The sequence below is a fragment of the Gadus morhua genome, chromosome 13 (genome assembly GCF_902167405.1).
Source record: "Gadus morhua chromosome 13, gadMor3.0, whole genome shotgun sequence".
NCBI classification, from domain to species: Eukaryota; Metazoa; Chordata; class Actinopteri; order Gadiformes; family Gadidae; genus Gadus; species Gadus morhua.
In genome coordinates this window covers 8,547,346-8,561,062 of record NC_044060.1, presented here as the reverse complement: position 1 = coordinate 8,561,062, position 13,717 = coordinate 8,547,346, and the positions used below count along the sequence as shown (strand labels likewise).

At 49.5% G+C, this 13,717-nt stretch overlaps 1 protein-coding gene across 2 annotated transcripts in view; it reads right to left on the bottom strand.

Annotated features, from left to right (window-relative positions):
• Positions 1-249: 249 nt before the first annotated feature.
• LOC115556778 (SLIT-ROBO Rho GTPase-activating protein 3) overlaps positions 250-13,717 on the bottom strand; it is a 31,393-nt gene continuing 17,925 nt past the window's right edge. For both annotated transcript variants that reach the window (XM_030374087.1, XM_030374088.1), the window contains 14 exons: positions 13,492-13,689; positions 13,292-13,376; positions 12,292-12,319; positions 10,813-10,843; positions 10,345-10,405; positions 9,617-9,694; positions 8,746-8,880; positions 8,330-8,435; positions 7,250-7,477; positions 5,472-5,545; positions 4,613-4,793; positions 2,874-3,008; positions 2,421-2,760; positions 250-1,692 (listed from right to left, as the gene is read on the bottom strand). In XM_030374087.1, the coding sequence (XP_030229947.1) occupies positions 1,234-1,692; positions 2,421-2,760; positions 2,874-3,008; positions 4,613-4,793; positions 5,472-5,545; positions 7,250-7,477; positions 8,330-8,435; positions 8,746-8,880; positions 9,617-9,694; positions 10,345-10,405; positions 10,813-10,843; positions 12,292-12,319; positions 13,292-13,376; positions 13,492-13,689 (2,139 nt within the window). In that variant the 3' untranslated portion in view covers positions 250-1,233. The remainder of the gene's footprint in view (positions 1,693-2,420; positions 2,761-2,873; positions 3,009-4,612; positions 4,794-5,471; positions 5,546-7,249; positions 7,478-8,329; positions 8,436-8,745; positions 8,881-9,616; positions 9,695-10,344; positions 10,406-10,812; positions 10,844-12,291; positions 12,320-13,291; positions 13,377-13,491; positions 13,690-13,717) is intronic.

The window sequence follows — 13,717 nt, the reverse complement described above, 5'->3', positions numbered from 1 at the left end:
AGGCGGTATGGAACAGATTCTGAATGCTTTCATTACTATTCTCATGCGAGTCATTGTAACACAAACTCCACACCACCGAGCCCCTATTAAAATGTACGTGGGTGGTTTCATGCATTTTTTAATGTTGAGGTAAATTGTATTTAACGGTGTTCCCTTTTTATAAGGGTCTTTGTTTCTTGGTGTTCAATCAATATGCTAATTGTTTATTCAAGATAAATAGGCAATACAGAAGGAGAGAGAAAAACACACTGCAGATTCTTTGCATTTATTCTTGTTTTGTTAATGTTTGTGCGAGGAGTACCAAACGCGCTACACACGCTATAGACCATAATATATCCTGTTCCTATGGCACAGTGTTATTTGTACAATATAAGTAACCTTTAACAGTACGCTTCTTTCCAGTTAAACGTGCCTATTACACTTGAAAGAAGAGGATTATCCTTAGGCTATATGACACAACAGCAATAGTAAACAGTCCCCACATGAACGGCCCCCATCCTGACTGGGCTCTACCTAGCCAGGTTCCACTGAATCTCTGATGTGCTATAAATCTTTAAGAGTACAACTTGATCAAAATGCAGAAAACACAGAATTTACCAACGCTGCACGATTGCCTATAGTTTATATGTGCATTAGTCTTTTTTTTTTTAATGATAAGAGCAAGTGCTAAATGTTTCTTGAGGTAATATATATTATCTAAAGATGGTAAGATAGGTGGATTAAGATAGTGCTGAGATGCCCGGGCCTAGCGTGTCTGCGCACGCCGCCGCGAGGTACGACTACTATGTTTAAATGAGATGTTTTGGCCGGCTAAACGTAACACAGTAATAATAATAAAGTACTTTTCCAGATAGTCCTGTTTCCATCCAGCATGGCCCAAGGTAGTCTTGAAAATGTCTAAATGATCATATTCTCATCCTTTGTGCTTAAAAGTCACTGATAGTCCACTTACTTGGCGTCCTCCTATAGTCCATCCCCATCGACAACACTAAATGATTACCCATTTGTACCAGTGTGTGTGTGTGTGTGTGTGTGTGTGTGTGTGTGTGTATGTGTGTGTGTGTGTGTGTGTGTTCCCGGGCACCAGCGAGGTGTTACACATCGTGTTGGCTGGTGATCACAGGGAGAGGGAACAGAGGGGAAGGGTGTGGTTCTCCTCACAACCTCGGCTCCGCAGCGTACATGGGGGGGCCCCTGGACCGCCCCTAGAACCCTGGCCCCTAGACACACGCCTCACTCCCTCTGCTTGTCCGACGAGGACGAAGAGGTGGAGGGGGACGGGGACGGCGCCTTGGGGAACACCCGATCCGACGAGGAGATGCCCGGACTCCCCAGGCCGGAGGAGCTGGAGCTGCTGGAGCGGTGGGGCCCCGGGACCAGCACGGGGGCCGGCCGCACCGGTCGCACCGGGGGGGGCCTCAGGGGCGCGCTGGGTCGCCGTGCCGACAGCGCAGGTTTGAAGGTGCTCATGGTGGTCTCGGAGGAGGAGCTGCTGCTGCTGCTGCGGCGCTGGACCGCGTCGGGGTCCCGGATCACCATGGTGTGCAGGGGGCTGCTTGGGGCCTCGGGCCCCCGCGGGTGCTTCATGGGCTCCAGGGTGTCCAGCACCACGTCCGGAGCGTGCTTGGCCACGTTCTGGCGCTCCAGCTCCCGCAGCTCATGGAGAGCCGTGTTCATGGTCTTCTCGATGTCCTGGGGGAGGAGGGAGATGTTTAGAAAAGGAGTCAAGGGTCATCCGCTGTACAGTACAGTACTGTACAATACAGATCTGTACAATACAGTACTGTACAATACAGTACTTAACAAAACAGTACTGTACAATACAGTACTGTACAATACAGTACTTTACAAAACAGTATTGTACAATACAGTACTGTACAATACTGTAAACCTGCTTCTTTGGTGAGAGAGTAACTCGTCACTCTAATAATATAACATAACGATAACGAAACATTGCACTAAATAATGTCAATATGTTGATGACCTGATATTGCAATTCCTTGCTATGCATTATTAATCCACCAAATTCAGCAACTTTCAACAATTACAAAAGATTAAGTGAAGTAGCATAACAATCTATTCAACGTCAGTAGAAAACGTTTGGTTATTTCTTTGCGGTGAGCCCTGCTCTCAACCCGCCCAAACGCTCGTGCTCAGCGTTTATTTCCGAATGGAAAAGTAAAAAAGCAGAAGAAACTCTTTGGCCCGTTGCGTAATCTAACCCTAACGACTCCACTTTGAGTCTGCGCTGGCTCCACGTGGTGGAAACATCACCCTGGACACACTCCGCTCTTTAACGACAACCTCGCTAGCCTTCACATGAAGCAGAACACACACACATGAGGCGGAACATTCACGGTCACATGTCGCAGAACACCGTCACATGACGCAGGACGTACGGCTTCACGTGACGCCCTCACCTCGGCCAGTGCCTCCGCCTCCAGCGCCTTGTGGTCCCCCAGGCTGCCGTGGCGCGTGGCGCTCGGCGAGGACCTCTGAGAGGACCGCTGGGAGTGGCTGTCGTAGAGCGCCTTGCGGTCGGGGTGGCCCGGGCCCCCGGCGCCCCCGAAGGTGGCCAGCCGGCGCTTCTCGGGGCTCTCCGTGAGGCCCCGTGGGACCCCCATCTTCAGGGGGCTGCAGGGGCGCGGGAGCACCCGGGGGGGGTGGGGGTCCAAGGCCCGCGGGGGGGTGTGGTGGTGCTCGGACCCGCCCCGGTGGCGAGGGGTGGCGGCCGCGCCCCCGTCTGAGCGCACCCTCACCCTAAGGGGGGGAGGGGGGGGGGGGGGAGGAGTTGAAAAACGTTTGATTGTTGTGTTTTTTTTTGGTGGATTTTGAATCGGACTGTCTCAGTTCGTAGGACCGTAGGTTCGTACCTTCCCTGCGCGGCTTCGTAGCGATGCTCGGGCGTGTGGTCGCCCCTGGGTGCAGGTCTCAGGTCGTCATGGTGATGAGCGCCGCCGGGCTCGCCGTCGGATCGGTGCGTGGCGCTGTCTGAGAAGGCGTCGTCCCTGCAGACACACACACACACACACACAAACACACACACACACACACACACACACACACACACACACACACACACACACACACACACACACACACACACACCTATGAAGAACTAGGAGGGTAAATGAAGAAAGCCGGGTCTATCCTTAGCTTCAGGATCTCTCATCTAATGAATCATTAATAGGCTCCTTAACAACCTTCATTTAAGACTTGTCTGGTCCCCCTAACAGTTTGGTTTAGTTTATTAGAATCCCCATTAGCCATTACACTTGGCAACAGCTACTCTTCCTGGGGTCCACTTTTAACAAGACAAACATATAATAAATCAACAATACAAGAAAACAGGATAAAGAAGATAAGAGAACAGATAACAGAAAAAATTAAAAAACAAAAACAATGTACAAATATTACATAATAGAGAGGGTAAAGAAAGACATCATACATAGGTAAAATTGCGTGTGAAGTAGCAAGTATGATGTTTCACAGCACCACTCCAATAACATTACATAATCTGCACACAATGACCAATATTGACAAGTCTAAATAAACTAACTTGTAAATTATTAAAATGGATTTTGAGCTGTTTTTTAAAGTGTATTCAATCCTTAACGTCTATGATTATGTGAGGTAAAGAGTTCCATATTGACATAGCTCTGTACATAACAGTTTGTTTCATTGCATTAGATTTAGGCATGGGCACTGTAAAACGTACCATTACCACCTGCCTGGTAGACTAGTTATGTCTTACTGGTGTAATGAATTAATTTGTAACAAACAATAAGGTTTGTTGCTAACACAAATGCTCCTAAAAAATAAAGTCAGACCAGCTAGCAGTCTTTGTTCTACCATGAGCCAAGATAGGCATTTATGCATATGTAAAATATTAGACCCATTTCCACACTGAAGTGCCAGGCGCTCCGCTCTATTTTGGACTAGCTGTAGTTTTCTCAAGTTCTTTTTTTTCCGACCACACAGCAGGGCAATAGTCAAGATGGGACAGAACCAGTGGCTGGATAACCTGGACCACAGAGGTTGATGTTAAGAACCCTGCACATCTCCTGATTATCGATAGTCGACCCCCTCCCTATTTTCTTGGTTATGTTGTTTATGTGAGTAGACCATGACAGATGACTGTCCAATGTGACACCGAGCAGCTTTGTTTCTTCCACCTCGATTTAGTTCTAACATATATTAAAACATATATGCATTTAGTCTTTAAGATATTAAAGACCATTCTGTTATTCTTGACAGTTATCTCACTATCAAAAGATTCTTTTTTAATCCTAATAAGATAAGATAAGATAAGATACAACTTTATTAATCCCCCGTAGGAGAAATTTGTAATTTAATCTACATGAGATCTGTGCATAGGTAACCGCTGATCTAACTGGCATTGTTTTCATCTTTAAAAAGTAATAATTACCAAAGAAGTAGTATGATACAATTATTAGTAGTAGAGTCGTAGCAACTGAACCTGTTCATTCATAAACTCAACAGCACCCGCTACACAAAACACATTTTCTCCATCATCCTATCCAGTCAGACATCGGACAACACGATGAATGAACCCAAGCTGTGGGCTTAGAAGGAGGAGAGTGGCGCCTACAGGTCCTGCACCACGATGTACTGGTGAGGTATCAGGCCGTCCACGCCGTTGTGCCGGCCCTCCCACCAGTCCTGGGAGGCCCGGTGGTACAGCAGGAGGGACGCGCCCTTCTTGAAGGACAGCTCGCGGGGACTGCGGCCCACGTAGTCGAACTTGGCGATGGCCTCGCTCTGCTCCAGCTCTGCGAGGACGAAAACACAGGCTCACACTCTACCCCTGGCACCGATGTAAAGCTACACGGTAATGCTTATTACTGCGTTAACTAATGGAAATGAAGGGTTCAACTAGTGTACCCTCATTGTAAATTGTTACCCATATTGGAGCTCAGTTCAGTGTGGAAGAGATGATAGGACTTAAATCGTCCTCAGTAAATTTCCAATTTCTGTTCTACACGTCAGTTGGGACGTACGCAACACTAATATTAGTATTTGCATACCAATTAACTCGCGATAACTGACTAAAGGTTCTGCTACAGGATCCTAGTTCACCCCTCATACCAATGTCCTAGCTAGGGAGGATCTGTTGCAGCAGGTGAAGCCTCTGGCCATGTTTATGTTGACCTAAGATAGCAAGACTCAAAGATGCACCCAGCAGCGAGCTATCTTCTTTCGTGACGCCCTTATATGGACAAACAATACATATTGTCTGCCTGCCTACCCCCTATTCCTTTATAACCGGTGTATCTTCCCCTTCGTAATTTGCAGACCTATGGGTTTGTCATCTTCAGTGTTTAGTAACTCTTGTTTAATTAAACCTCAACTTAACGCTTGTTCAGAGGGTGAGCCTGAATCTTTCTCCGACAGTCAGCGTTGCTTCCCATTCACCCCTTTTGCCAGACCCGCGAGGATCCCCCCCTCACCTTCATCACTGCTGTTGGGCCCGGTGCCGTTGTCTACCTCGTCCAGCGCCCCGGGCTCACTGTGAGGGCTCTCGCTGAAACACACACAAAACACACAGGAAATGGGTGAGGAAGAAGCGTTTAGAGAGAGAGAGAGAGAGAGAGAGAGAGAGAGAGAGAGAGAGAGAGAGAGAGAGAGAGAGAGAGAGAGAGAGAGAGAGAGAGACAAAGAGAGAGAGAGAGAGAGAGAGAGAGAGAGAGAGAGAGTGAGAGAGAGAGAGAGAGAGAGAGAGAGAGAGAGAGAGAGAGAGAGAGAGAGAGAGAGAGAGAGAGAGAGAGAGAGAGAGAGAGAGAGAGAGAGAGAGAGAGAGACAGAGAGAGAGACAAAGAGAGAGAGGGAGAGACAGAGAGAGAGACAAAGAGAGAGAGGGAGAGACAGAGAGAGAGAGAGAGAGAGAGAGAGAGAGAGAGAGAGAGAGAGAGAGAGAGAGAGAGACAAAGAGAGAGAGGGAGAGACAGAGAGAGAGAGAGAGAGAGAGAGAGAGAGAGAGAGAGAGAGAGAGAGAGAGAGAGAGAGAGAGAGAGAGAGAGAGAGACAGAGAGAGAGAGAGAGAGAGAGAGAGAGAGAGAGAGAGAGAGAGAGAGAGAGAGAGAGAGAGAGAGACAGAGAGAGAGAGAGAGAGAGAGAGAGAGAGAGAGAGAGAGAGAGAGAGAGAGAGAGAGAGAGAGAGAGGGAGAGAGAGAGAGAGAGAGAGAGAGAGAGAGAGAGAGAGAGAGAGAGAGAGAGAGAGAGAGAGAGAGAGAGAGAGAGAGAGAGAGAAGAGATAGAGATTCTGAGCCCAAATGTCTCACAGTCTACCGAGGGTCATCCCTGATCGAGATGCCCTAATCCATACCTGCTCCTTAAAGACATAAGATCCGATAAGATAAGTGAGCACCTTATTGATCCAGATCCAGGGGCCTTTGGCTGGTCACATCATCAGTGAGACAGGCCCAAATAGGTCTGGTCACTAATGAGCAGGATACTGCGGCTAAAAGCCTCTACTAAATAGACTATAGAGTGGCGGGATCTTGACTAGACAGTGGTCATGCCGAATCACTCACCCATGACCATTGACACTCACTCACGCGATTTTGAATTTCTGTGTCATACGATCACCAAACGAATATATATATATGATATATATATTATATTTATTTTATTCATTAAATGGTTAATAGAAATTGCATAACAGTTGGATACATATTTCAACATAATTTCCTATTTTAATGTTTTTTGAGAGAAATGCTGAATAAATGCATTGCGTTTTCAAACTCAAAAAATAATCGGCATTGGATTTTTTTCGATTTCACCATTCCTCCTCCAGCCCCCAGGACCACAGCCTCTCACTAGTCCTCCTCAACCCCCCAGGACCACAGCCTTTCACCAGTAGCCGGCTTATGCCAGACCTCATCTCAATCCACATTGAGATGAGGTCTGGGAACCACACATTCATTTTCTCGTATTTGAGGCGTGGTTTACGATTGCCCGGAGCCGTTTATTGGGCGCTACGAATGTCTCTCATATGAGTCTGTACGTAGCTCATAGTCAATCGTATCAATTATACCAGATGACGTATGTAGAGTGACAGAAATTCGATGAGGAAGAAGACGATGTGTGCGTCGAATAGACGTCGTCATCGTCTTGCCGTCCCTCCCCGTTCTGTGATTTGTTCCATGGATCCATGGAACCCATGCTGCCTAGCAGCGCGAAATGAAATCACGCGCAAGGCAGCATGGGTATACCCTGGCTAACTCACCAGTACTCCTCCACCTCGGCCATGCACTTCTCGTAGACGGGCCCCTCCAGCTCCTGGTGCCCGGGGAAGATGGCCTCGTGGTGGATGAGGATGGTCTTGATGACCTCGTTGACGTGCGCCTGGCAGCCCACGGGGTCCTGGTCGTCGGGGATGGGCATCAGGGTGGGCCCGAAGCAGGTGGCGATGTTGTAGGGGTCCATCATGTTCTCGTCGCTGTATTGGGACAGGCTGTGGGCGGGGGGGGGGGGGGGGGGGAAGCATGACACTTTATTTCAGGGTAAAAGAAGCCATGAACCTTCTTGAGTTAATGAGTGATTATATATTTTGTGGTTGTGAATCGCAGTCTTGATGACATTTCAATTTCGCTGTACTATGTGCAATGACAATAAAGAGAATTACATTACATTATTCTATTCTATTCTATTAATGCAGTAACAAGCATCATTAATAGCAGAAATAGAATCAGCAAAGGGGTTAGGGTTAGGGCTAGAGTTAGGGCTTACAAGAACACCATAAGTGAACAACATGGTTTTAACGATTCATTTGTACACCCTTAGTGTAAAGAGCTACCAGCCACACGTAATAAATGGATAGTTCCATTCCCTAATTCTGGTTTGCTCGTTAAAGTACAGCATAAGTGCAATAAATAGTGACCACACCTGTGACCACATAACAACAGATTTTGAGGATAAATGCGGCACCACAAAGTATGCTGGCCTGTGTTGCTTAGCAACCATTCTTTTTGCAGTCTTGAGGAACTATATATCGCTTGCTGGAAGAAAATTGTTTTAAATACAGGATCACCATTTATGTTGTCTTGTTTACGACCTCACTGGGTCGTCTATAGCCACCGTTTTATAATAGGCAACGAGCGACTTGAGACCGGGGTGTAGTTGGCTTCGCGTCGTGCCTGACAACGCCCCTAGCAACGCCTAGCTGTTCTCAAATCACTGTAGATCAAGGCCCCTGGTGGCTTAGCGCTGGCGCAGAGGGCGGCTCGGTGAGGTGTTACTGTTCCACCACGAGAGGGATTCTGGGGAGGGGGTTTCAGGGTGACGGTGGAAAAGAGAGAGCGCTTACTGGTTCAGGAACGCAAACAGGTATCTCATCACGATGATGGCGGGACGCGAGAGGGTCACCACCAGCTTCTGGAGGTGGCGCGCCCGCTCCGCACCCGACTCCAGCTCTGAACGAGAGAGAGACATAGGGAATGACAGAGAGAGAGAGAGAGAGAGAGAGAGAGAGAGAGAGAGAGAGAGAGAGAGAGAGAGAGAGAGAGAGAGAGAGAGAGAGAGAGAGAGAGAGAGAGAGAGAGAGAGAGAGAGAGAGAGAGAGAGAGAGAGAGAGAGATCTCAATGCATCTTAAAAATCTGGGTAACTTTGGATAAAGTATAGAATTACTGAAAATAAATGCATGAATACAGTCGAGGTAGAAAAGGAGGGAATGATCCCAGCTGGGCGGATCAGATAACAGCGTTGTGTTCGGCTTCACTCACTGGTTGTGGAGATGAATTCGAGGAACAGCTCTTTGGGGAACAGGGGGTTCTCGAGACCCCTGAAGTACAGCTTCAGGACCCCGGCCACTGAGTTGATGTCGTGGTCGCTCTGATCGTCCACCAGGGGGTCCTCTCCTGAAACCGCCCCACAAGGTCAGTGGTACACAGGGCTGCCAACTTACACCTACACCTACACCTAGACCTACACCTAGACCTACACCTGCACCTGCACCTACAGTGCTGCGGTGTTCAGGCCTTTGAAGGAGCCGGTGATCTACACGCCGAGTGCAAAACAGCTGAATTGCAAAAAACTTGAATCTTGGCCCACGTGTCACAAGACTGTTTGCCAAAATCTTTTTACATGCTTCTATTTTCATCAGTCAGCATCAAAAGAGAGAGGTTGAATGAGAAGCGTTTGCTGATTTGCACGGCTCCAATGCTGTTGCTGCGGTAACCACAGTAGCGCCACAGTAAAATGTTGGCCATTTAATGTGAGGACAACAGTTTGCATCCTATTGTGGAGCTTTGGGGAGCTTAGCAGCATCTGCAGGAGGAAGATAGGAGGGGGGCGTGGCTCTCGGGACCCAATTAGAATAGAGGTGACACGTGTTGTCAATAACTAAATGTCACCAAAAAATAACAACAGAAAACAGAAAACAGAAACTTTGTGTTTGCGTTTCAAAGGCTCACTATTAATCGGAGAGTACGATACGATGAGCTGCACATTTGGCGTAAATCACATTGGGGTCCATTACGGCGGTCATGTGACGGCTGTTTATTTCTCCAGGAGGGAGCGTGGCTTGTGCTGTTGTGGACACAATCTAGTTTAGAGGAGATCAAGGGGAGATGGGCCCGGTGTTCAGGGACTGACCTCGCTCAAATGAATTTTTAATGTCATTGACTTCGACGTGGGATCCTGGAACACGGAAAATTCCCTGCTGCTGCAGACCTGCAGAAGAGAGGCAGGGCATGAAACATGGAGAGAGAGACACACACGCATAGGGGCTGACGCACGCTATATCTTCACATGCACGCACACGCACATTATACATCCGCACATGCCACGCACATACTGCATGCACATGTGCACACACACTCTACATTCACGCCCGCCCTGTACACACCAACATACTACATACATGTACACCCACACTACATCCGCACAGGCATGCACACACACATACTACATCCACACATGCACAAGCACATACTACATCCACACATGCACACCCATATTCTACATCCACACATGCACACGCACGTTCTACATCCACACATGCACGCACATACCGCATTTACGGATGTGCACATACGCAACGTCCGCCCATGCATGCACAAGCATAAACTACATCCACACATATATGCGCACATACAGACACACACACACACCATCATTACATGCACGCACATACATACACACACACACACACACACACACACACACACACACACACACACACACACACACACACACACACACACACACATCAAAGGGGAATGCACCAAACTGCGAGAACAACAGCGAGAACAGCAAGAGGAGACAAGAGACAGCAGATGAACGGAGTCAGTGCGCGGGACGGGACCTCAGCAGTAGCCTACCGTACAGGTTGATGTATCTCACGCAGCTCTCCACCACTGCAGGTATGGCCTGCCCTGTCTCCTGAACACCGGGTGACAAGAGCGACCGTCAGAAGCTGTATCGCCTCAGTTGATCAGAGGGTGCCGAAACAACGACACTGTAACATGAGTTAAATGTGTGTGACACATGATCCACGGAGACATCGTCAACGCCGGCAGACCACTTTATCCACTGATTGATGAACCGTTAACAATACATATTGTAGCAAAATATCAATGAAGTGAATACTAATTTGATAAATGTGTGCACAAAATAAGGCACATCAATACGGTTAATGCACGTCTGAATGATAGTGTGGCCGAATAAAGCCCAGACAGAGTCCAGACAGAGCCCTGAGAGGAGCCAGACAGACGTACAAGTAAAGAATGCTATTCCCAGCACGCCCCCACCCTACTGCTTAACCAATCAGAGAGAGAGAGAGAGAGTACCTGGCTCCTGGCTCGGACATTCCTTCTCCCCCTGGGGCGGTGTCACAGACAGAGAGGAGAGACAGACAGGGGGATAGGGAGACAAACAGGAAGAGAGGCAAGAACCAAAACAGGTTAGACGAAAATAAAGACAAGCCCCGGTATTAGAGAGAGAACAGCCCCAAACCACCAGGCAGTCGAGGCAGCAGCAGAGACAGGGGCAGGTGGGGTGGAGAGGTGAGGACCGTTCCAGCCCCCCACAACCAAAGGCCTGTGACTGTTGGACCCCACAGAGAGAGCCTCATGTTATTGATCTCTGTGAGTAGCTTCCAGCCTCATCCACACGTCTCTCTCTCTCTCTCTCTCTCTCTCTCTCTCTCTCTCTCCGTTTGATCCCACTTCACAGTGCTTGTGCGCTGCTCTCGTTTGTTTGCTCAGCCAGACGCAGGCTGATGACTGGAGGCTGAGACAGCGTGAAGGGAGACGGTTGAAAGCAGACCAACGCCCAGCTTGGATGCACTGTTCTGGAGGCGGGGGGAGGGGGGGGGGGGAGGGGGAGGGCTGTTTTTGTTGTTTTATTTGCTTCCAAGAGAAGAAAAAGAGAACAGTGTGTATGTTCTCTGAAAGACCCCAGACTGAGACAACAGACGGTTCCACCAGAGGAACAATTCAAAATAAATAAAGATGTGAACTGGGGTAAGAAGGGAAGAGGTGTGTGCGTGTGTGTGTGTGTGTGTGTGTGTGTGTGTGTGTGGGTGTGCGTTTGTGCGTGCTCTCATGTTGGATAAGAACACGGATCCCCAGATTGCCCAGGAAAGAGGCTCAGCTCCGAAAACATTCCCAGGGAAGGAAGATGGGCAGGGGGGGGGGGGGGGGGGGTGGGAGGGGCAATACCTGAATGAGGGTCTCCATATTGCCGTTAAACATCTTACACCTAAGAGCGCTGGGCCTAAACCGCCGGGCTCGGAGTGGGTTAAGGGGTGTGAAGGGGCTCCTGGTGAGACGGTAGGGGAGGGGGGGGGGGGGGGGGAAGGTTTGTACACTGAAATCTGATCACATCATAAATGCATCACATATTGAGCTTACATTTCGAATCCTACAACAAGACATTGACATGATACCGTCGAATGACGTCCGGTTGATATATTTCTGTGAATAAAAACACACCTCTTTTTTTCCACACACATTAGCACGGCAGTCAGCTCTTATCTCGGGGGATTCACAGGCTGAGAACACAATCGATTCGTTAGATACTACAGATCGCGACGTTCGGACCATGCGACATAAACAAACGATAATTGTCATCATCTCGTCGGAGAGATGCCGCGTGACGGAGGGACGGAGGGGGGGGGGGGGGGGGGGGGGAGAAACGATAGCGCCAGCCTCGCGGCGACGCGCTCGCTCGGGGCGTCGGTGATCGTCATCCCCGGGGACGCCACGCCCCTGCTGCCCGCCGCCCGCTGCCCGCTCTATTGACTCCATGCTCGCAGGGCGGCTTACCTTGTTGTTCCATAGTCCGGCCTCTCCCCTGAAAGGAGAGGGAAGAGAAGGGAAGGCAGAGGAGAGAGAGGGAGAGAGATTAGTCAACGGCCGTCTGACAATGGGGCCGGGGGTGCGGCGTGGTCGGGGCAGGGGGCGGGAACAGGACTGTACAGGGAGTAGTGTGTGTGTGTGTGTGTGTGTGTGTGTGTGTGTGTGTGTGTGTGTGTGTGTGTGTGTGAGTGTGGGGGGGGAGGGGTATAGGGGGTTATTGTGGGGCGGCAGATGGAGAACGGGGTAAAAATATGCCGGGTGTGAGGGAGGAAACGGGACGTCTATTCAGACCTGCTCGGTGGTGCGAGCGCCCATGACTGCCTTTGACTCAGTGCCAGGCAGCGGCCATTCAGCGGTCGCCCCTAGAAACCGCATTGGTGTGTGTGTGTGTGTGTGTGTGTGTGTGTGTGTGTGTGTGTGTGTGTGTGTGTGCTGGGTTGGTTAAGTGGGTTTGATTTATACAGTACAATGATTTTCATCACTTTAGGCTCGGCTCATTGAGCTCATAAACAACTCACTGTACTTCGTACATCACTGGGGACAGTGTTGTGTGTGTGTGTGTGCGTCTTCAGAGTGTGTGTGTGTGCGTGTGTGAATGGGTTGATGACTGTGGCATGGTGTGTAAAAGAGGACACAAAACTATACTTTCTCCCAGTCATCACTACTCCTCGGGCCCTGTCGATGTTTTTGCATGATTTTGAACTTTAATAACATGTAGTGTATGCATGCGTGAACGACCACGGACCACGCGATGACACACGCATGTGTGAGAAAACGTCATGTGTCATGACATTGTGAAAAAAGTTATCTCTCAAATGAGGTGGCTTTGTGTGACGAGCAGCCAATACAAGATCCCTCAGATCACAATCCGAAATCAAACCAAAGTACGGACTACAGCCGCCGCCAGCAGCCACGCGGTCTGCCCCCCCCCCCCTCGCTCACCAGGGGAAATCAGACTCGCTCTCACCTTCTCCGAGGGTCTGCTTCAGAAGGTCGTGTTTGGCCTGCAGCTTCACGATGAGGTTGCTGCCGTTCAGATACTCTTTGTACTTCTGCAAGGGAAACAGGAAACAGGGCGTCGGCACACACAGGAAGGTGACTGCGCGACGAACCGACCGTGTCTCTGATCGCTCTGACTGGGTGAACTGGCCGAAGAGCGAGTCTCACCGTGAAGTAGAAGCCCTCCGTCTCCTGCTGGTTGGCGCGCCTCTTGGCCACGTTGGCCTTGCTCATGGACGAGTCGGAGGAGGCCGACTTCACCGACTCGGTGGACTGGCTGTGCTGGAAGGCCTCGGACACGTCGAAGTCCTCCACCGTCAGCATGTCCTGCAGGGTCTGCATGGTGGCGTCCAGAGTCTTCCTCACCTGGGGGATCGGAGGCCGTTAGGCGAAA